Below are 25,150 nucleotides of genomic sequence, written 5' to 3' on the forward strand. Positions count from 1 at the left end.
GTGCACAAAATCTAAACTCCAATATCAAGTAGAAACACAACCAGAAAACCAGTTTGATTAAAAAATGTTGAATAAGTTGCTTTCAAGTCAATATTTGGTTAAAACGGATGAGGAATTAATAAGCATTGCCTTTTATGCCTTTTTATAGTAAGATTAAGAAAAATATTAAGCAAACAATAAATCTTACAATATAAATCTAAAAAGCAAATACATTTCAAAAAAGTGCATATTCTTTATGAAACAGTAGGAAGAGTTTGAATTAGTGTGGGTGCTTCAAAGGCTCATACCTGCTACCCAGGCATGCTAAATCACCAGATTTAGGAAAGGACAAGAATCAAGCTTGATAATTCATCAGTATAATTTTAATCAGTAGGCACATTATTATCACATATATATTTTTAATATAAATACTTTTAGTGGCTGTGTTTTACAATATATCAAGAACATGTAGCTAATACAGGTTGTATAAGTAATCAGTTTGACTTTATAAGAAAAGAAATCTGATAAGAAGGCTGTTCAAGTGAAAGAAAAACACATTCATTTCAATCATTCACATTCATCAATAAAGAAAATGCCTTACATAGGTACTGGGTCTGAACAATACATTTCATTTTCTGTTTCAAACCTTCAATGCTATCTATTACCGTTTTAATGACTGCATAGTTTAACATAAAAATGCAACCCACTCAGATTCTGAATAATAAGTCTGATTAAACAGATAACTTCCCAATCATAAAAGCTTTTATTTTAAGACAAGTATTATGCAAATACGACTTAGAAATCAGACTCCCTGTAATTGGGATACAAAGACAACTACGAGAAGAACACTACATTTGACACTTATTTTTGTGCACGCTTGGTTCATTCCTGCCTTTGCTCCTCTGTGAAGAGACTAGATTAAAGTGTATTTACACTGGGGAGTTATAAACAAGCTTAATAGAAGAGAAGTATGTGTTTAGGAAAGCCAGGCTTCCTAGATTTAAGAAAATCGCCAAATAGTTTCTATTGCAGGCTTTGATGACCGTTCGTGTAAAGGAGGAGTCTTGTCTGTGCAATGTCTGCAGATAGAGATAAATCTACACTACACGCAAACCCAAGTGCGTCTACTGAGTAGAACACGTAGACAGGAAGCCAACTGTGATAGCAGCAGTGGTTCTCAGGGCAGCACGTGTGATTGCAATATTTTGATATCCAGTCGCATGGTAGTGGTCAGAAAAGAAATGTTCCAAAGCTCCCCTTCCCGTTCCACTTGAATTGGTTTCCCACAATAGAAATAAACATCTCCTGGGACATGAGGTTGTCGTCAGCTTCCATGATTCCCAGTTCACTCAACCTCTTCTTCTTCATCTGGCCTTTCTTTGTGGAGGCAGCAACTAGTTCATTTATGATTTCATAATTGCCTTCAACTTGATCAGAAAAGTCAGTTCTTGCATACAGCTCCATTTTATCTGTTGCACATTGAATTATCTCTTCAAAATCCACTTTTTCATCTGCATCTACCTCTCCACTTGTCGGAATTTTAAGTGCTTTATTTCCTGGACAAAGAATAAAAGGAAAACTACACTAAATAACATATATCAATATTTTACACACTCTATTAGAGCCAGGCATCCATGTGAGAGCTTAACAATGAAGAAACAAGAATGAAGAACTAAGGCATTTGTGTTGGACTGCCAGAAGTAACAAATCTGTCTTGAAAGAAACACAGTCAAAATTCCCCTTAGAAGTGAGGATGGTGAGGTGATTTCTCATGTTCTTTGGACATGCTAACAGGAAGGGGAGGGCATCACACTTGGTAATGGGTCAGGATAAAAGAGAAAGCCCCTGAACATGATGGAATCACACAGTAGCTACAAAAACAGGCTCAAATATAGCAACAGTTGTGAGGATGATGGCACAGGTATAGGAAGCGTTGCATTCTATTGTACTTAGGGTCACCGTGAGTTGGAACCAACTCAACAGAACCTACCAACAAGAGCTGTCGAATTCTTTTTTTTTTTAAACGTTTTATTAGGGGCTCATACAACTCTTATCACAGTCCATACATATATATACATCAATTGTATAAAGCACATCTGTACATTCTTTGCCCTAATCATTTTCTTTTCTTTCTTTCTTTCTTTTTTCCTTTTCTTTTTTTACATTTTATTAGGGACTCATAGAACTCTTATCACAATCCATACATATACATACATCAATTGTATAAAAGCACATCCATACATTCCCCACCCCAATCATTCTCAAAGCATTTGCTCTTCACTTAAGCCCTTTGCATCAGGTCCTCTTTTTTTTCCCCCCTCCATCCCCTGTCGAATTCTTTTACCACAAAAATGTCTATTGGCGTCTGCTTTCACACACTCTTTACCGTAAGAATCTCTAGGATCAGTTGTCTTGTTTGTCCAGATTTCCTTAACCTCTTACAGGATCACCTATTTCCAAATCCTTCTCATTCTAATCCTAGAACTTCATTGGCTCATCAGACATTTCCTGGATATTTCTACCCAGTGTTATCAAGTCAATATTGACTCATAGTAACCCTATATGCTCTATAGGGTTCCTAAGACTATAAATCTTTGGGGAATGGACATTCTTCATAGAGACAGGTGGATCTGAATCATTGATCTTATGATTAGCACCACCAGAATATTTACTAGCTGTTAAGTACTGTGCTAGGATGAAAAAACTAATAAGGCAGTACTACTTTTCCTAAAGAAACTCAATCTAACAGCTACTTACGAATTAAAAGTGAGTGTTTGTAATAGAATTTTAAATCGCTCCCATGATTGTTACATGGCAAAAGAAATGGATAGATGTCATGCAGGTTATAGGAGTCCTGGTGGTGTGGTGGGTGACACATTGGGCAACTAACATGTTGGCGGTTCAAACTCACCAGTAAATCAGTGGGAAAAATAAGACAATCTGCTTCTGGAAAAATTCAGTCTTGGAAACCCTGTGGAGCCGTTCTGTTCTGTCCTATCAGGCCTCTATGAGTAGGAATCAAATCAACAGCTGTGGTTTTATTTTGGAATCAAGGTCACTAATAAACTGACCATAATAAACACTACTATATATTAAAGAATATAACATGTGCCCAACTATGAAATACTCAGGTGGGCCTAATCTAATAATGTGTTCATGAAAAACAGAACTTTTTCAACTGGTTGCAGAAGTCAAAGAGATTCAAAGCACACAAATAATTTTACGACTGGGAGATTTTCTGTTGTTGAGAAGGAGAAGGCTGCAAGGTAAGGACTTGAAAGTGAGAGAGCAGTCCCTGGCCGACAATCAGAAAATAGGAAGAGACTTGACCTATGACTACCAGAAACTAGATTCTGCCAACATGAATGAGTTTGGGAGTGGATTTTCCCCAAAGCTTCCAGATCAGAGCCTTACCCAACTTGATTTCACCCTTGTAAGAACTTAGCAAAGACAGTAAAGTTTCCCAGGCCTCTGTACAAAACTGTGAGATAACAAAACAGTCACAGAGGTAAGTAAAGTTAATCCTGAAGGATGGTATGGGCTACAGGTCATCCTTTCAACTCTGCCCATCCACTTCAGTGTTGTATAATCATCTGGATCATGATTTGATGTTTATGAGTTACTCCCTGAGTTACTGCAACTTTTACAAAGAGAAAGGGAGGCGAAAGCAAAGTGTTTACTTCTACCAATGAGTGGCAAACTCTACTGTCTTCAGAAAATGCAAGCTTCAACCTGGAACTTTCTTTCCTGCCCTAGTGGCTCAATAGTTAAACACTAAGCTACTAAATAAAATTCAACAGTTAAAGTGCAACAGCTAGGCTGAACCCAAAATATCTAATGAAGAAAAAAAGGCCTGACAATTGCTACCATCAAGCGTACATTCTAGGAAATTCCATAGGGCAGTCCTACCACTATCTAGGGTTTCTATGGGTGAGAATCAATTCAATAACAACCACAAGATCCTTAACAAAAGCCAGCAGGAGACACCATTGCTATCATATGCCCATATTATTCTATACGTTTTAGAAAGCACCATAAGAAGGATTAGCAAGATCAGAAAACTACCATATGAACTTATAAAACAATAAATAATTGAACAAATTGACCTTGAAAGTCTCTTCCACTCTGAGATTCCATGTAATGGTTTTACTAAGCTGCTTTGTCTCTATGCCCATGTATGACATAATAATGTAATTTTAAGAAGGGAAGACTAGAGTTTCCATCAGAATTTAATGCTAAAGTAAATTAGGTCTTGTTATACAAAAGACAAGGAAATGTAGCGTACCTTCCGTTGCATCTTGGGCATTTGCTTGCAGGTCAGAGAAAATCGTCGGTTTCACCAGGACAACGCCGTAGCCCTCGTTATTATGGACGACGTTATTCACCAGAGTTATTTTGGGAATATCATAATGCTCATCTAAGAAGTCCTGTGACATTGAAAACAAATGTTTAAGGAACTGTCACATTCAACACTTCCTGCTTTAAAAATCTTCTCACTTTTTTTCCCAGGCTATTCTAAAAATAAGTAGAAAAGCTCTGCTTATTAATATGTGGCAGCACAGTCTGCGCTGGGTGATACAGCATTCCTGTCATTCTTGCAGATCTATAGACAGTAACACATCCTCACAGGAGGCTTTCAGTCATCAACTAGTGATATGATTAAAACCTATATACTTTTCATGCTTTTCAAAATCAGGAAACAGCAGACTTAACGTGGACATTTCATAAAACGTTATTTTTCTTTGATGATGCCATTCTAATCTTTGGAAAGAGGGTGTTTCTGCAGGCACTCACCTTAATGAGTATCCCTTCTTTGCAGTGATGGATCCCATTGTCGCTCAAGGTGCACTTACTCCCGGGATATATTTCTAAACCAGCACCCTACAAGTTTCAATTTGAAGTATTGACAATGAGCTTTTAAAAGGCAGAACTAGGAGAGGTTTATTACAATCACTTCTCACCCTTAACACAGTGCAATATAAAATGTCTTAGGGATATGTTTTATTAGGTACTTTTTATCAACATTTCCATTTGCTTCATTTCAAGCTAGTTGTCTACTATTTATCACTTTCAAAAATAAAACACATACAAACATACACCCCTCTGGATAAGAAAGTCAACACTTAATTTTTGTTCCATTATCTCAATCTGGACAAACCAGTTTACTGATTCTACAAACAAAAAATCATTGTGATAAGGATATATTTGAGTACAAAGTAGCCTCTCTCAGAAACACTAAATTAGTTAAAGATCAGCAACTGAGACTAGTAAAAGATTATAATTTGAGGATAAAAACAAGACACCATATGTTAAATTAATAATACACAAACTAACCTAAAAATTCCATCTAATTGTTAAATCTCTCCTGGTTTCCACTACTAGATACATAATAAAATCAGGAGCCCATTCAAGTGTCTTGTTTATACATTAATCAGAAAGCTATATGTATGATCCAGTTCTCTTACTCAGTCCCTCAGCACCACAAGGAACCAGCAAAAAGTAGGGATAATTTATCTCTAGATGCTATGGTAGGGACATGGGGCCGTGAAAAAGATTTAATTAAACATCTATACTTAAGAAATCATTGGGGAATAATGCACAATTTCATCAACGCATTCAAATTGTCAACCATTTTTGACTCAATTAGAGTTGTTTTTCTAGGAGTGGGGATATTCCACCAAAAAAAATACATCTACAAGAGAATAGTTAAGGGAATTAAAAAACTACTAGAAATCATTAAAAATTTTCAAAGGAGAACAATTTAAGGCCATAGTCAAGTGAAAATAGTAACAAAAGAGACCTAAGGTAGAGAATTTTATATTACACCAAAAAGAATATGAGTCAAAATCTGTTATAAGAAACAAAAAGGTTTTGATATGATGTATTGTCATTCTCATTAGCTTCTAGAAACTTTCTGATCTGGGTCAGTACCCACTCATGTCGCAGAAGATCATTAATCATCCTCCAATTGTCTGCCCTTGGTTTTCTGGTCATCCTTTTATTGATCTCCAGCTTTATGGCATGGTGATCCGAGAAGGATGTCTTCGTAATCTATATGTTTGAATTTACTCAGGCTTGAATTGTGTCCCAGCATGAGGTCTACTTTAGAAAATGTGCCATGCGCACTTGAGAAGAATGTGTATTTTTGCATTTGGATGGTAAGCTCTAAATATGTCTATCAGATCTAGATCGACACATAATCATACCCCCCTCTACAGAACAACAGAAAACACGGGGGAAGGGAGACAGCGGTCAGTGTGAGAGATGAAAATAATAACAATATATGATGTATCAGGGGGTTAGGAGGGGGGAAGTGAAAAAAAAAGAGCTGATACCAAGGGCTCAATAGAAACTAAATGTCTAGAAGAGAATGAGGGCAACATATGAACAAATATGTCTGATTCAATTGATTCATGGATTGTAATAAGAGTTGTATGAGCCCCCAATAAAATGATTTTTTAAAAGAAACAAAAAGATATTATATAAAAATAAAGGGTCAATTCATCAATATATAATAACTATGCCCAACATTTATCAAATATATATGCACCCATCAACAGCACCCCAAAATGAAGCAAAATCTGAAGGAATTGAAGGGCAAAACAGAATGTTCTACAATAATAGTTGGGAGACTTCATCACACTACTTTCAATAATGGACATAACACCTGGGAAGATCAATAAGGAAACAAAAGAGACTGAACAACACCATGAAACAAGAAGAACTAAATTAAATAGAACACTCCACCTAAAAACAATATAATATACATCTTCGCCAGTTTAGATGGAACATCCTCTAGGGCAGCGGTTCTCAACCTGTGGATTGTGACCCCTTTGGGAAACAAATGACCCTTTCACAAGGGTCAGTTAAGACCATCTGGAAACACATATTTCCGATGGTCTTAGGAACCGATACACCACTCCTCTATCCATCTCCAAGCGGGTCCACCCACATGCAGATACGCGAACATACGAGCACCCGGTGTGAAGACTGCTACCCATGCTTCAAGGCAAAATTTCATTTCTTTTTAATTAGAAATAAATATTTCACAATATACAATTATGTTGTTTTGTGATTAATCACAATGCTTTAATTTTGTTCAATTTGTAACAATGAAAATACATCCTGCATATCAGATATTTACATTCAGTAAATATCATAACAGGAGCAAAATTATAGCTATGAAGTAGCACCGAAAATAATTTTATGTTTGGGGGGGTCACCACAACATGATAAACTGTATTAAAGGGTAATGGCATTAGGAAGGTTGAGAACCACTGCTATAGGGTAATCTATACATTAGGTCAGAAAGCAAGTTTCAATAAAATTTAAAGGCTGAAATCATACAAAATATTTTCTCTGTGAGAGTTAAATTAGAAATGAAAAAAGAGAAAATTAGAAAATATACAAATACATAGAAATTAAAGGAAACACTATTAAACAATCAGTTAACCAAAGAAGAAATCAATAAATATTTGGAGCCAAAGTGGGTGAACAAGTAAATGTGGTGAAGAAAGCTGATGGTGCCCGGCTATCAAAAGAGATAGTGACTGGGGTCTTAAAGGCTTGAAGATAAGGAAGCAGTCATCTAGCTCAGAAGCAACAAAGTCCACATGGAAGAACACACCAGCCTGTGTGATCGAGTGGTCACGAAGGGATCAGTTACCAGACATCAAAGAACAAAAAATCATATCATTGACTGCACACCTCCATGATAGGATCGCTGAAGACAAATGGGTGCATAAGCAAATGTGGTGAAGAAAGCTGATGGTGCCCGGCTATCAAAAGAGATAGTGTCTGGGGTCTTAAAGGCTTGAAGGTGAACAAGCGGCCATCTAGCTCAGAAGCAAACAAGCCCACATGGAAGAAGCACACCGGCCAGTGTGATCACGAGGTGCCAAGGGACCAGGTATAAGGCATCATGCAAAAAAAAAAAAAAAAGATGTGTGTGTGTATGTGTATATGTGTATATATATGTATATATGTTTGTATATATACATATATATACCATATTAAATGAAGGGGGAAGTGCAGAATGGAGACCCAAGGCCCAAGTGTCGGCCAATGGAGATCCCCTCATAGAGGGGTTTAGGAGAGGAGATGGGTTAATTAGGGTGTGAGGTAGTACTGATGAAGAACACAGCTTTCCCCCAGATCCTGGATGCTTCCTCCCCACAACTACCATGATCCGAATTCTACCTTGCAGGGCTGGATAGGGCAGAGGCTGTACACTGGTACATATGAGGGCTGGAGACACAGGGAATCTAGGGTGGATGCTACCTTCAGGACCAAGGGTGTGAGGGGCGATGTTGGGAGAGTGGAGGGTGAATGGGTTGGAAAGGGGGAACTGATTACAGGGATCCACATGTGACCTCTTCCCTGGGAGAGGGACAGCAGAGAAGGGGGGAAGGGGAGACTCCAGATAGGGCAAGATATGACAAAATAACGATGTATAAATCACCAAGGGCGCATGATGGAGGGGGAAGAGGGGAGGGAGGGGGGAAAAAAAGAGGACCTGACGCAAGGGGCTTAAGTGGAGAACAAATGCTTTGAGAATGATTGGGGCAGGGAATGTATGGATGTGCTTTATACAATTGATGTATGTATATGTATGGATTGTGATAAGAGTTCTATGAGTCCCTAATAAAATGTAAAAAAAGAAAAGAGGAGAAAAAAACGATTAGGGAAAAGAATGTACAGATGTGCTTTATACAATTGATGTATGTATATGTATGGACTGTGATAAGAGTTGTATGAGCCCCTAATAAATTGTTTAAAAAAAAAAAAGAAGAAATCAATAAATATTTGGAGTCAAATGAAGATGAAGTTATATTTCAAAAATATGGTATGCAGCAAACCTGTGCTTAGACAGAAATGTGTAGCTATAAATACTTAAAGAACATACACACACAAATTATATTTTTAAAAGGACACAAATCAATAACCTAGCCGAAAAACTTGAGGAGTTAAAAAGGGAACAAGCAAAACCTAAAGCAACTGAAAGGAAGGAGATAACAAAGACCAGAGAGGAGATAAATAAAAGAGAATAAAAAAACAAAAAGAATCTTGAAACAATGGCTGGATTTTTTTTAATCAATGGTATCAATACAACATTAATTCGATTGGCAAAATAGAATGGGAGATATAAAACCCTAAAATCATAAGTGAAAGTAGGGGATCTGATAATAGAAATAAAGAGGATCACAAGACTAGGAACAACTGTACACAAGCAAACTAAATAAAATGAAGAAATAAGCTTCCTTCACTGACTGAAGAAACAGAAAATTTCAACAAATACATAAAAAGTAAAGAAATTAAATGACTAATGAAAAACTTTCCAAAAGAGAAAAGTCCACATGGTTTCACTGGAGAATTCTACCAAATATTTATAGATGTGATTCAAATTCTTTCTCAAACTTTTCCAAAAATAGAAAACACTTCCAAACACATTTTTTGAAACCAGCATTACTTGCATATTAAAATCTTGACAAAGACACAAGATAATTACAGACCATACTTACTAGCGAGACACTTTCCTCTTAAGTAAGAGACATGACAGAGAAAAAACTTACTGCAAAAGGTTACATACAAAATGATTCCATTACATAATATTCTTGCAATGGTAAAATTAAAGAAAGGATGCTTCCCATCAGTTAAGGAGGAGTTGGGGGAGGAGACGCACCCTGGTTGGAATGATAAAGGGGCAACATGAAGAATCCTTTATGGTGATGGAAGCGTTCTGTATCTCGGCTGTATCAAAGTCAGCCGCTTACTGTAATTCTGCACTAATGTTTTATGAGAAGTTACCATTTGGGAACAACTGTAAAGGGTATGCATATAGGATCTCTGCATATTATTTCTTACAACTGCATATGAATCTATAATTATCTCAAAGTGCTTTTTCTAAAAAAGTAACTGAGTGTCAATCTTCTCACTCACTGCCAGCGAGTCTATTCCAACTCACAGTGACCCCATAGGGCATGGTAGAACTGCCCCTGTGAGTTACTAAAATCGCAATTATTTTTGTTGTAGTCGTTTGGTTTTGTTTTTAATAACTTTGAGTTTTGTTTCACATTTTTCTCCCACTCTATCCTGGACCTCATACTTCATTTTTTTTCTTTTTTAAAAAATCATTTTATTGGGGCTCACACAACTCTTGGGTGTCAACTTTTTCAAAAAGTTATAATTTTCAGGGCCTAAGCCTCTATTAAAGTTACTAGCGATCAACTATGAGAATTACTCTTTTTCTTCCAAACCTGTTTTGAAAATGCTAAACAAGAATGATCTTGTATATAGAGCCTGAGGTCTTCAAGGTCTGGGATGAAACAAGCAGCTATCTAGCAGGGAAGCACAGAGTCCACATGGAAGAAGCCCACCAACCCGTGTGATCAACAAGTATTGATGCAATCAGGTATCAGAAGACCCAAAACAAATAACCATTTTGATGAGAACGAGGGAGGTCAGAATAGAGACCGAAAGCCCATCTATAGACAATCGAACATGCCCTCACAGAAGGGTCACAAAGAAGAAAGGAACCAGCCCAGGGTTCAACATAGCACCAACAAAACACACAACATTCCTCTAGTTCTTTAATGCTTCCTCTCCCCCACTATCATGACCCCAGTTCTAATTTACAAATCTGGGTAGACAAGAGCATGTACACTGGTACAGATAAGACACTCAACACACAGAATCCAGGACAAATAAGCCCCTCAGAACCAATAATGAGACTAGTGATACCAAGAGGGTAGGGTGAAGGTGGGAGAAAAGGGGAACCAACCACAATGATCATCGTACACACCCCACCACCTCCAGGGGTACAAACAACAGAAGCATGGGTGAAGGGAGAAAGTGGACAGTGTAAATATGAAAAGAAAAATAATTTATAAACTATCAAGTGTTCGCGAGGGTGGGAGGGTCGGGGAGGGAGGGGAAAAAAGAGGAGCTGAAACCAAGGGCTCCCGTAGAAAAAAAAAAAAACGTTTTGGAAATAATGGTGGCAACATACATACAAATGTGCTTGATACAAGTGATATCTGATTGTTATAAGAGCTATAAGAGCCCCTGATCAAATTATTTATTAAATTAAAATTAATTTTTTTAAAAAAGGATAATCTTGTATAACAAGTCTGGCTGACTGAGTATGCGCAAGTGTCTGAACTGTTCTGAAGACTAGGAACGTGCACCACATCATGGCCTCATATTCTAGTGATGTATTTAGAGCATAAACACAAACTACTTCACTGAAAGGACAGGAGACTCTCATACCTTGGCACCATATAAATCTGAGTTCTTCATTAATAATTCCGCTGAGGTTCTTACTGTAACGCCTGTAGTTTCACACTGCAGTACACAGTTTTCTAATGTCGTCTTGCCACGGTGAATGCCTGTGATAGAAACATACAGTCAACTGTTTGACGAAGTGCTGGGCTTTTGCCACTCTTAGAAATGGCCTTACACAGGAAGCTGATATCAGGGGCTCAGTGGGAAGAGAATGCTCTGAAAATGATGATGGCAGCATATGTGCAAATGTGCTTGACACACTGGATGAATGTATGCATTGTGCTAAGAGATGTAAGAGCCCCCAATAAAAGAATTTAATAACAAAAGAAAAAGAAATGGCCTTGAGCTAGCATTTGGTATGGTTTATATATTAGCTTTCAAAGTTTATCATGGGAATTATAAATTCATAATACATAACACAGTAACTATTTTGAGTTATTTTCTAAAATCCAAAGGCAACATTCTTAAAAAAAAAATTGTGACTCGACCTCAGAAATGCAGAAATCACAAGTTCAAAAACTTGTGATTAAAACACTTTGTTCTAATAATCCGGCACTTTGAGATGCTCACCTTCCCAACACAATTGCTGAAGACAAAGTAGGTGCATAAGCAAATGTGGTGAAGGAAGCTGATGGTGCCTGGCTATCAAAAGATATAGCATCTGGGGTCTTAAAGGCTTGAAGATAAGCAAGGCCATCTAGCTGAGATGGAAAAGCCCACATGGAAGAAGCACACCAGTCTGTGTGATCAAGAGGTGTAGAAGGGACCAGGTATCAGGCATTAAAGAACAAAATATCATATCATTGTGAACGAGGGGGAGTACAAAGTGGGGACCCAAAGCCTATCTGTAGGCAACTGGACATCCCTTACAGAAGGGTCATGGGGAGGAGATGAGCCAGTCAGGGTGCAGTGTAGCAATGATGAAACATACAACTTTCCTCTAGTTCTTAAATGCTTCCTACCCCCACCTATCATGATCCCAATTCTACCTTACAAATCCAGCAAGACCAGAGGATATACACTGGTACAGATAGGAATGGGAAATACAGGGAATCCAGGACAGATGATCCCTTCAAGACCAGTGCTGAGAGTGGAGATACTGGGAGGGTGGGAGAAAGGGGGAACAGATTACAAGGATTTACGTACAACCTCCTCCCTAGGTGACAGACAACAGAAAAGCGGGTGAAAGGAGACGCCGGACAGTGTAGATATGACAAAATAATAATTTATAAATTATTGAGGGTTCATGTTGGAGGGGGAGTGGGAAGGGAGGGGAAATACTGAGGAGCTGATACCAAGGGCTCAAGGATAAATGAAATGTTTTGAGAATGATGAGGGAAACAAATGTACAAATGTGCTTGACACAATAGATGTATGTGTGGATTGTGATAAGAGTTGTACAACCCCCCAATAAAATGATTTCTTTAAAACGTGTTTACAGGGTAAAAAAGCATCAAGAAAACTTTGCTAAGTGCACTGTGAAAAGGGAAATCCACCCAAATCCAGTGCAATTAAGTCAATTCCAACCCATAACAACTCTTCAAAGACAAAGTATAGCTGCCCCTTTGGGTTTCTGCGGCTATAAGAAGGGATGAGAAAGACCCATCTTTCTCCCAGAGTGGTTCCCAAAAACTCACTGCCATTGAGTCAATGCTGACTCACAGAAACCCCCTGTGGATTTCTAGACTAAGAGTTAACAAGAGTAGAAAACCCAGTCCTTCTCCCTTGGAGCTGCTGATTTTGAAATGCTCACTATACAGATTGCAGCACAACACGCAGCAGCTAGTGGATTAAAATCACTAAACATGTGGTTAGCAGTACAATGCCTAACCCACTACACCTTCAGGGCTCCTTGGGAAGGGAGAGGAGCAGCGTAATGCATGAGAGGGGGGTGCAGCTCCTAGCAAATACAGGGCAACAAGAAGACACAGCTAAGCTGAATTTAGAGCTAAAGCCACACAAAGAAAATTGGAACACTGGAATATTTAAGAGGAAAACCCTGACAACCCAGAAGGTAATTCTAAACCAACAAATAGTGAAGAATTGACTGAATTATTTTTCACTTTAGAGGAAGCTTCCTAAATTGTTGCATTATAAAAACCAATATTAATCAGCTTTCCATATATTCAAGAGCACTGTTTCATTAAAGTGTTTCTTTTACAAAAATATCCAGTTTTTCTTCAAAGCGACAACAAATGATACACCAAATATTCATATACTTACTTATGATTCCTTCTACAGCACCATGCTGAACAAATTTTAAACTTGAGATTTTAATATCTGCACCTGTACAATCCACAAAGGTGTCTCCTTTGCCCCTCTTTTCTATCACAACATCATCTGGTAGACCATATCCTATGCAAAAGATCAAGAAGATGGGTGAGGGGAAATGTCTACATAGAAAAACACAGATTGCTTTGGTTGAAATGACTTCGCATGATATTTGAAAGCAATCAACCAGTTGCATTTAATTAATCTCTCTTCATATATCTTGCTAAATTTGTATCGTAGTATGCCATTTTTAAAAACTCCTCAACCTGCCCCATATCAGGGAGACTATCCTATGGACCATCCTGGACAAGTTCAATATCAAATTCACTTACCAAACTACTACAAAGCAATAAATAAGCAATCCAAATGCCATAGCTGAGTCAAAGGGGTTTAAGCATTCAATCTTTCTAAGTTGTTGGGGGCTTTTTCCCCAAAGCTAAGATACTATGAAAATAATATAAATTAGCTTTGAAAAAGAATTTTGTAAAATCTGGCCACTTAACTTAAAATAGTTCACTATTGGAAAAAGCCTATCTTATTAACTAATAGAAATTACTGGACCTCTATAAATCTAAATCAAACAGAATGTTAGCAGGACTGCTGCATGGGCTTACAAAACAATGGAGGATCAGAAATTTAGAGAACTAGCCTGATTTTTATCTCATGAAACAGAACCTCAGACACAAATCTGTAAATAAACAATTCTGATAAAAAACACTTTTTTTCTCATCAGGAAAATAAAAAAATCTACAAAGAATTACCATAAAGAAAAAGCCATGAAATTATTAGATGAAGAAATTATGTATGCTTACCAATTTCAAACATAAAGCCATCAACTAAGTAAACAGAAGTTCTAAACAATAAAAGCCCCATTATATGATGTTAATACCCTGTACACGGTAGGGACTCAGTATTTATCTGTTACAAGTGTTAGCTATAGGTTGTTATCAAATAAACTTCATCTTACTCATGAATAAGTACTCTATTCACACTAGTAAAGATACCATCTGATTCCCCCCCCCACCCTAATTCTCTGAAATGTCCTCTATTGGTAAATTTACAGTCATTTTTACACTTAACTATCAGAATTCTGGATGGTTATTTATGACACACTGGCAATTACAATATAATTTCCTTGCCAATCTAAAAAGAACTCTTATCCACCAAACAATCTATAATATCAATGTTATTTTCACTATGCCAAAAATAAAGTGTTTTTATTGCAGTGTTTTATCCTGCAGATGTGTTATTTATACACACACATCTATATAAATCAAATATTGGAGAGGAGAAAGAACAAAAATTATACACATAAAACAAAAAACGGGTGAGATGATGTACTAGTGAACAGCAGGAAATTAAACTCCCAGCCTTGCTTCCATTAAGAAGTTCTGACAAGATAAAGATAAAGAACATAGCTTAAGCAGTTTGTGAACAGCTGCACGAGACCTAAAATGATATACAGTTTTTTGCACTACAAGTTTTATTGCTAACTTAAAGCTGTTTTGGTAAAGAGTTGAACAGGTGCATCTAAATTTGACATTTTATAGAAATATATGGGCCCAAGATGAATGATTGTAAAATAACTGAAATTTAGGAATCACTCTAAATGTACAATAAGATCATAACAAATAAAAATTATCTTTAGTAAAATCTTTCAACATTAATTTTCCCAAAATTACACTTTGGCCAAGACACAAAGTGTAGAGTTTGTAACATTCAACATGCTTTTAGAGAATTAAGATGCTTATTTTGTACCAATCTTAAGTTAAATGTACTTCCCTATACTCTAACAAAAATAAAGGCAGTCCCTGGCTTGTGAGATGCTTATGTACAACTCATAGTGAACCAACCCATTTAAGGTCTAATACATTTAAAAACTGAAGTATAAAAAGTGAATCATAACAAATAGGTACAATGCACATTAAAATATCATTTTACTGTAGTACTATGTTAAAGATGTTTTAGTGTATCTGGAAATGCTTCTTTAAGTTTTTACACAGTTACAGTACACTATATACTATATACTAGGACAACCATTTATTTATCTAACAAACCTTAGATATGAACCATACCCAACTATTGTAATTTATGTAAAATTCGACTTAACAAGTCTTAGGAACTGAATTTATTCATAATCTGGAGATTGCCTATAAACTAAATTTAAATTTAAAGGGTTTTTTAAATTAACAAATAATAAATTTAAAAATCATACACCATATGTCCACAAGATCTGAGGAGGCTTTAAATTGGCAGGTCAATGAAAAATAGAATTAAAAAACATGGAATTTTTCCACAAACCTTTTGAAGCTCCTCATATATGAATTAAGAGCAAGCATCAAGTCCAAAACTATTCAACTAAAATAAAATGCTGAAAAAATATATAATATTTATTCTAGAAATAAAATTTTGTACAACTGACTTACAATTTGGAAAGTACCCTTCTTGCTGATGGTTTTTAACTATATACCAAAACCAAACCCACTGCCATCAGGTTTTTGCCAATTCATATTCACCCTATGTGACAGGGTAGAACTGCCTCTGTTACGTAACTAAGGCTCTGTTTACCGGGGTAGAAAGTCCCATCTTCCTCTAGTGAAGCACCTGGTGGTTTCGAACTGCTGATCCTGCAGTTAGCAGCCCAACTTATAACCACTACACAACCAGGGTTCCTTTTACCATATATTGAATGTTAATGCTTTCCCACACATATACATGTTTCAAACTCATCAGCAAGGGGTCAATCCCCTATAAAATTTAAATACTGTTAGTTTCAGAGAAATTCATTTGAAATAAAAGAGTTAAAATTATATTCTTAAAGTTGTCATCACACTACTCCTGTACTATTTTCTTGAGCGTATCATGCATGAGAGTCTGTTGTATAATCTTCCAAACTCACCTTCCAACTCAATGGAGTCCGCAATGGAGAATGTGCCATGTACCACGTAATGGCCAGGACACACAATAACAGTGTCACCTTCATAGCAGGAATTTATAGCAGACAGTGGATCACTATGGAACTAGAAAACAGCACATTAAAAATTATACTTCCCAAAACAAAACCAAGTATTACTCTAGAGGCCTTCTTGTGTCATCTTGAAAATGGGAGTCAAAACTGAGTACTTAAATTATCTGCTTGATAGTGCACAGAGCCCAGTATACATGTGGTTATCATTGACAAAAAGCAGTGCCTCTCATTAGCTCCCAATTAATCAAAAGGCAGCAATGGGACATTCCTGTAAACATTTTGTAGGATTCATAAAAATTTTCGTAAATCAAAAGGAAAAGAGCCACCTGGATTAGAAAGTCTCCTTTTACCTGTATTTCTAATTCTTCCTTACAGGACTCCTGGCAAAGCTTGTCCCTGAGCAGAGATTGCAGTAGGCCAGTCCTTATGGTGGAGGAGACCACATGGGTTACCTTCTGGCCACTCACACGGACACCTTTCGCTTGGATATTAGAATTCTTTTGGTAACCAAACACATATCTTAAAGAAATCAAACAGACATAAAGGTTTTTAGAAAATGGTGGAGGAAAAAAAAGATGTCAATCAACTAAGAGTAACAAAGATATGCACACCTCAGCAAAGGATTCTCAATGAGTTTCAGCTTCTGTTTCAACTGTTCAATCTCTGAATATAGTTTTAACCCTTCCACCATAGAGATGTTTTCCTGCTCAGAATCAGAGTTTGAATTTGACAAACTGCTCCTCAGATTTAAAAACTTTCTGTAACTCTCTTCACATTGTGACAGCAGATTCCGATAGTCAACAATTAGTCCTGAAGGAACACGGTCTTCGAGAATGTCATAATGCCTGAAAGTTAAAAAGCAAGTTAAAATTAATTGCCTTTCAACCACAGTTTCATTAAGACAGTCCAATTAGTTATCCAAGACCCAGTGATAAATAAAAATACCATATATACTTGTGTATAAGCTGAGTTTTTTCAACACATTTTTATGCAGTTTTTGTGGTAAAATTAGCTGCCTCGGCTGATATTCGGGTCGGCTTATACTCAAGTGTATATGGTACCTTATGCTTCAGTAATCCCAACTACCTATATCCTAGAGAATTAAGAACCCTGACACAAATAGATATGCACACCCATGTTTACTGTAGCATTATTCTTATCCACAACAGCAAAAAGATGGAAACAGCCGAAGATGGAAACAAAAAGCAAAAAAGATAGAAATATCAATGGACAAACTATGGTACACACAGATTACCATGCAGTATGAAATAACGACAACTCTGTGAAACACTTCATAACATGGACGAACCTAGAGGGTGTTACACTGTGTGACACTGGTCACTTATAAAAAGACAAAGATTGTAAAAGACCACTACGATAAGAAGGCAAGAGAAAGTTGACACACGAGAGAACTATTTGTGGAAGGTTAGCAGGAGTGCGAGAGCAAGGAAGGGGAAATCCCTACCTAGAGGATAGCTAACCAGTGACCTGGGTGAACATGAAAAACCCACTGCCATCAAATTGATTCTGACTTTAACTCTATGGGGCACAGTAGAACTACTCCGTAGAGTTTCTGAGACTAGTAATCTTTATAGGAGCAGACAACATTATTTTCCTCCTTCAGAGCAGCTGGTGAGTGCAAACTGGGAGTTGGCAGCCAAAGCTTACCCCACTGCACCACCAGTGCTCCTTCGCTTTCCTTCCAGGAAAGGCAGTATACAAAGAGGAGGAGGTCCGTGCAAAAGTCAAGGCAAAGGAAAAGACTGGGAGAGGCACGAGAGTAAAGGCAACAAAAGAAAATTCTAGTACGTATGGAATCCTGCAATAACAGCAACAATTTACCACTGAAAACAGAGATACTCGAGCTGAACAAAGGAAGGAAGGTGAATGGACCTATAAGGATATGTTTAGGCTATAAGAGGGCATTTCTACATGTGTTTATATGTTCTCTAAATCTATGCATGGAAGTCTTTTCATTCTGTTGTCAGAACCAACTCAAAGAATTGCACCATGACCAACAACATAGGTATACTACATATACCTGTATACTCTAGTATATGGGGGGGGGGGCGGTAATAAAAACTTCTTAGCCATAACCAAACACTGTGAGGGAATGAGTTTTGGGACCTGACAGTTCAGGACCTCAGTCTTGGGAGACATCAAGGTCAATTGGCATACCATAGTACACACCAAGATGATGTTCTACATCCTACTTTGATGAGTAGCAATTAGGGTCTTAAAAGTCTATTTGCAGCTTTTGGGGAGGAAACTCAGGCCACTTCTACCCTGCCCTATAAGGTCACTATGAGTCAGCATTGGCTCAATGGCAGGGAGTTTGGGTGAGAGTACAAGTATTGGCCTCTCTCTGTCCAGAGAAAAAAAACAAAGGCACAAGGAAACAATTAGTCCACATGAACCCCAGCCTCTGTGACCCTGACACTGAAGAGCTAGATGAAATCTGAAATAAATCATAGTAGAGAGGCCCTGGGTAGAGAAAAAAGTGTGAAAGAAAACTCACAATCACTGATTGGATAGAGATTGGTGGAACTCCCAAGACTATGGCCCTGCGTCACACCTAAGGCCTTGAAATGAACTTTCAGTGAACAATAGACAGGCCTATTAGGTTAACAATGACACGAGGGAAATAGCACTCCTTAGAAAAATCAAAGACAACAACAAGAAAGCTGAGAAAGCAGGAAAGGATAGGAAGGGAGAAATGGTAACAGTAAACACGGGGAAACAGGATGATGGCTGTTACGCTGTGAGGGTTGCAATCACATGTCACAAATCCAAATGTGTTCGAATTGTTGGAAACCTAATTTGCTCTGTAAACTTTCATCCACAACACCACTACACACACACACACACACACACACACACACACACACACAGAGGTACTCACTCCTCCCCCTAAAAAAATGAATTTTTTCCAAAACTATGTACTTACATGTTTTTTACAAAACAACCATATCACCTTCAAAGCACTCTCCATTGTACTTAATACATGTCAAATCTGTGATTCCATCTTGGAAACATTTTTCAAACTCATCTGTCTGGATGGCTGACAACTCCCTCATTTTTTCTTCACTCCTTCTGTATCAAATTGCTGTCCTTTAATGCCCCTCTCCATTTAGGGAAATAAAAAGAAGTTGCACAGAACGAGGTCAGGTGAGTATGGTGCGTGGGGCAGAAGAGGCGTGCTGTTTTTTGCCAAAAACTGGTGCACTGAGTGGCTGCATGAGCAGGTGCACTATCATGGTGGCAAAACCAGTTCTCTATCTGCCACAAATCAGGCCTTTTTTGTCACTCACCGTTACACAATCAGAACCTCTAAATAGAAAGCCTGATGAACAATCTAACCTAGTGGAACAAACTCCAAATGCACTACCCCCCTCACATCAAAAAAAACAAAATAGCATTATCTTGACCTTTGATTTCACTTGATGAGCATTTCTGGGGCGAGGTGATGATGGTGCATCTTTCACTGGCTTCATTGGTGCTTGTTCTCAAGGTCAAAAGAATAGCACCATGTCTCACCAGTAATGACCTTGGGTCTCTTCAGAGCTGTTCTTTCAAAGGACGGCATGTTTCCAGTCGATGCTTGTTTTGCTGGTCAGTCCGAACCCAAGGCACAAATTTTGCAGCAACCCTTCCCATTCCCAAATCTTCTGTTAAAATTCCCTGAACTGAGCTCCAAAACAGTCCAAATAACTTCCCCATCTCCTCAATGGTCTGTAGTCGGTCTTTGAGCACAAATCCATAAATTTTGTCAACTTTTCATCTGTTCAGGAAGTTGACAGACATCCAGAATGATGTTTGTCATCAATCAGCATTTTCAGTTGTTTTTTATTAATCATCTTATTGGAGGCTCTTACAAATCTTATAACTATCCATCATTCAATTGTATTAAACACACTTGTGCATATGTTGCCATCAACATTTCCAAAACATTTTCTTTCTACTTGAGCCCCTGGTATCTGCTCCTCATTTTTCCTCTTCCTCCCCCACCCTTATGAATCCTTGATCAGTAGTTATATACGTCAGTTGTCTCCCTTCACCCAAATTTCTGTTACTCGGTCTCCTGGGGGATGGGCTACATATCCAACCTTGTAATGGTTTCCCCCTTTCTCCCCCACCCTAGCCCTCACCATCCCCCTAGCCTCATGATATCGCTACTCCCACTACTGTTCCTGAGGGTCTTATCTGTCCTGAATTCCAAGTGTCAAAAGCTCTTATCCGTATCAATGTGTATACTACGGTCTAGTAGAATTTATAAGGTAGAACTGGGTCATAGTAGTGAGGGAAGGAAGCATTCAGGAACTAGATGTGTGGTGTGTTGGTACTATATTGCACCCGGGTTGACTTGTCCCTTCCTTGTACCTTTTCTATGGGGGGATGTCTAATGGTTTACAGATGGGCTTTGGGTATCCACTCCAACCCCCTCTTTCAGATCGATACAATTTTTGTTTTGAATCTTTTGGTACCTGATACCTGATTCCGTCAACACTTCATGATCACACAGGCTGGTGTGATTCTTCATGTGGTCTTATTTGCTTCCCTGCTAGATAGCCGCTTATTTAACTTTAAGCCTTTTAAAATTCCAGACACTATCTTTTGATAGCCAAGCACCATCAGCTTTCTTCACCACATTTGCTTCGGCATACATTTTGGCTTCAGCGATCATGGTGGGAAGGTGAGTTTCAAAGAATGCCAGGTTATTAGAACAAAATATTCGTGTGTTTAGGGAGCCCTTGCATAGAGGCCCAAAGTCCATCTGCTATCTTAATACTTAACATATAAATATATGTACATTGGCCTCGGTCCCTTTCATTATAAATTAATATATTTACAGATATACATGCCTATAGCTAGCTATACCTCTATAAATAACTTTTGTCTCATACTTCTTTCCTATTTCCTTTAACCTTCCTCCTGTCCCACTATCATGCTCATCTTCCATTAAGCTCTCAGTAATTCCTCTTGGACACATTGCACTTGATCAAGCTCCACCAGATATTCTACCTGATCCTGAACATCAATTTTAGATCTTTTGTTGTTCCCTTAGCCCTAAATTGTTGGCACCCCACTCCCCCACCCCCTCCTCTCCCTTTTCTACCCAGAACCACCAGTGCCATTGTTTTCTCCTCAGGATTGTTTGTCCTGCCTATCTTATAGATAGACATAGGGCAAAAGAGGAAAAAAAAAGATAGATATTTCCAGGTCTGTCTGCTGACCTTTATGAGTGTTTTCCATTTGGGTCTGATGAGGTGGCAAACCCTGTCCGCCGAGTGAGAAGTCTATTTCAGGATTCCTCAGGGACTTTGTTACTTTGCTCCTCTTGTTGCCCTGTTGCACTTCCTTCAAGTTTCACCCCACTGTGCATAGGGCAGACCAGGCACACTTTCCACACTCTTTCTCCAGTGCTGTCCCCGTAGCACTATGGGTCAGTGAGAAATGTAAAGTTTCATGGTGGTGGCCAGCCTACAATCCACCCTGTGCATTGGCTTCTCCGAGCAGGCATGTCATCCCCAGGCCATTGTGGGCCATGATGAAGTGTTCTCCCTCTCTCTCCCTTTCCCTCTTAGTTGGCTCCTGTGTGGTCTGGGCAGACCCATCAGTCTCCTGAGGCTGTATCTTCAATGCTGTCCTCTGTATTACATTCTTCTGGGGAGGAGGTCAACATAGCTCGGCGAATTAACATTTTTGAAATGGGAAAATCACTCGTACACTTGAACTTTCCCCATAGCACTGGCCTTGTAACCTTGCAACATCACAACAATTTTGTGGCATTTCTCCTGAGCAAGAAACAAAAATCTCAAAGCCACATGCTGTTCTCTTAAATCAGTCATCACAAAAAAAGAAGTCGAAGAAAACTGCCTTTACAAAAAAATTCACTGTGACCAGAGAAAACCTGCCCTGGCGATGCCTGTGTGCGTGTGTGTGTGTGTGTGCGTGTGTGTGTGTGTGTGTAGTTAGCCTAAGAAAATGACCCAGGACTCTCTCACACTCACTCACTCACTCTCACTCTCTCTCTCTCACTCTCTCCCTCTCTCTCAAAAAAAAAGAAAGAAAATGACCCAGTATGAAAAGTGTTTCACAGTACATATCCCAAGCACACATTAGTCTTTGTGAATAGTACTCTATTATAAGTAGTCTACTGAAAGCTTTAAGCACTTGATTTTGGTCACTGATTTTTCTTTTGAGGAGTTAGTTGTGTTTTATAATGATGTAATCATTTGTGCTTTCACAACAGTGAAAGTTCATGTTGTATATTTATATCATTATTCAGTAAGTGATTTTCTTCTTGTTTATTAGATTTAAAATCTAATGGTAAGTAGGTGGCAATGAAAATATAGGTTGCAATACATAGGGAGTGTAAATATTCCAAATTGCTTCATAACAGTGTTTAATAAACCATATTTATATGATCAGAAATTGAAAGTGATTCAAACTAGCTATTCCTTCCTCATATGTAAAGTACTATGAACCAAATTATGTTGAATTTTCCTCAGGAAGATTATTGGAAAATCTTATTATAATTTAAAATTCAATATTTACTTAGATACCTTCTCAAATATAAGATAAATTCAGAGTAAAAATTATTTCTAGATGTAATGATAAAATAATTTGTGTGCAATGAAGTTAATTATTTGAAATTAAGAGATTTTTAAATTAAATGTATTATTTCTATTACCTAGAGTTTTCAAATAATTGCTTTACTTTTCATTTAAAAGCATATTGCCTAGATGTCTTTGAGGCCAGAAGTTCTCAACCCTGATTGTTTATTAGAATCACTATGGTGTGTTTTTAAAAATTCAGCTGCTAAGGCCCCCTCCCGAACCAGTTATATCTATCTCTGGAGGTAGAGAAAGAAGTATCTCTGGAGATTCTAATATACAATAGTTGAGAATTATTGTCTTTGATCTTTTGTTCTCTAAATGCAGTCATGCTCTACGTAAGCTATTATTGGTTTTAAGTGCCATCCAGTCAGTTCTGATTCATAGTGACCCCACACTTGGTCCTTCAACACCCTCACAATTGCTACTATATTTGAGCTTATTGCTGAAGCCACTATGTCATGTCATCTCACTGAGCGCATCCCTCATTCCCATTGACACTACTTTTTCAAATAAGGGGGGGGGGGGGGAATAGAACCATGCCCTAAACAAATTTACATCAAATTATGGTGAATACTCAAATAGTATCTAAGATAAGTAAAAACTAGATGTTGGTCTGCTTTCAAGTAAACGGATTAGGTACCACTTACAAGGCAAGAATTTTGTATGCTTTGATTAATCCATACTCATTTAAAGATATTGTGAAAATTCACTTTGCAAACAATGAAACAGAGAACTAAACCACTAAGGTCAATTAAGTTGCAGATTAAAATTCAAATTTTAAAAGAAATTTCTTAGCCTATCTAATATCCTTGCCAATCAGCTTATTCCTTCTCATGATATTGAGATTTCATTGTTTAGAAGCTGTGAACCAACATCTGTTGAGTCTTAGACCCATAAGCTTTGAAGCAGAGTGTTTTGAATTAGAAAGGAATAATATTTACTGCGCAGTGCAAAATCAAAACAATATGGTTTCATCCCTCTTGAATTTTGGCTACTGATAGCTCCACTCTTATCTGAGCCCAGAGACCATCTTAGTCTGCCTACATCTGATAACATCCCAGACTTTCCATCAAATTTCTTCTCTATAGCTGAAAACAATTCCGCCCTTCTGCTATCCCATCTGCCAGTGCTATACAAGGTATGGTCTGTAAATCATTTCTTGTTAGCGCATGCAACACTGTCAAATGGGAATACAATTTTTTCCAAATAAAGATCAAATTTGACAGATACACATATTACCTGCCATTCGATTTTACTGTAATCAAGCCAATCATTACTCTTTAAGAACAAATGTATCAAATCTAGAAAATCTGAAAATGAAAACTCTGGCTTTTCTTAAACATACCCTGGGAAAGCAGGAAGCACACAATGGAAAAACTGGGGAAATAACTGAAGAGAAGCCACAGTCCATGAGGAATTGTGATTTACATATATAATTCTCACTAGAGAATAAAATTATTTTTATGTATTATATATTTTTATTATTTCTATTTAAGTCAAGAAAAACTTACTGGACTTCCCAGAAATGTAAAGTTATCTTACATAATGAATTATCTTTTACACAGAGGAAAAATTTATCTTCTATTTTAATACAAGTTCTAATTTTATTCTTATTCCTGAACTGCCTAATAAATTACCTCTCTTGAGTACAAGAAAAAGTTACCTAGTCTTAGAACACCATCTAGTGGAAGCCTAAAGCCAAATTAATCAGGTCAGTACAAACTATTTGGGTGTTTTTATGGAAGAGCTTCCCTATCAAAATGATAAATTAGAAGAATGGGTTGAGGTAGTTTAAAATTTTGTATTCATCACCAGTAATTAAAACACATGTAAAGGCTGATTCCATTTTGGATGCTAGGTCCTCCCTGTGTCGGGCAGCGGAGGGAGGAAGCCGTAGCTCGAGCTAGTAAATAAACTTCTTTTGCCACTTAAAAAAATAAATAAATAAAACATGTAAAATAAATTTGACAAAGCCGACCGAGGTAAGTCTATTAAGTTAATCTAGTGCATTTGCCTGTAAGAATTTGGA

General features: G+C 37.6%; 1 protein-coding gene across 1 annotated transcript in view; it reads right to left on the bottom strand.

Moving 5' to 3' along the window:
• Positions 1-270: 270 nt before the first annotated feature.
• Positions 271-25,150, bottom strand: part of SHCBP1 (SHC binding and spindle associated 1) — a 44,449-nt gene continuing 19,569 nt past the window's right edge. Inside the window, exons 6-13 of the mRNA XM_075536903.1 lie at positions 17,113-17,346; positions 16,852-17,020; positions 16,433-16,553; positions 13,486-13,617; positions 11,248-11,366; positions 4,774-4,860; positions 4,265-4,406; positions 271-1,535 (exon numbers count right to left, since the gene is read on the bottom strand). Of these exons, the coding sequence (XP_075393018.1) occupies positions 1,210-1,535; positions 4,265-4,406; positions 4,774-4,860; positions 11,248-11,366; positions 13,486-13,617; positions 16,433-16,553; positions 16,852-17,020; positions 17,113-17,346 (1,330 nt within the window). The 3' untranslated portion in view covers positions 271-1,209. The remainder of the gene's footprint in view (positions 1,536-4,264; positions 4,407-4,773; positions 4,861-11,247; positions 11,367-13,485; positions 13,618-16,432; positions 16,554-16,851; positions 17,021-17,112; positions 17,347-25,150) is intronic.

Source organism: Tenrec ecaudatus, chromosome 18, assembly GCF_050624435.1.
Source record: "Tenrec ecaudatus isolate mTenEca1 chromosome 18, mTenEca1.hap1, whole genome shotgun sequence".
Classification (NCBI taxonomy): domain Eukaryota; kingdom Metazoa; phylum Chordata; class Mammalia; order Afrosoricida; family Tenrecidae; genus Tenrec; species Tenrec ecaudatus.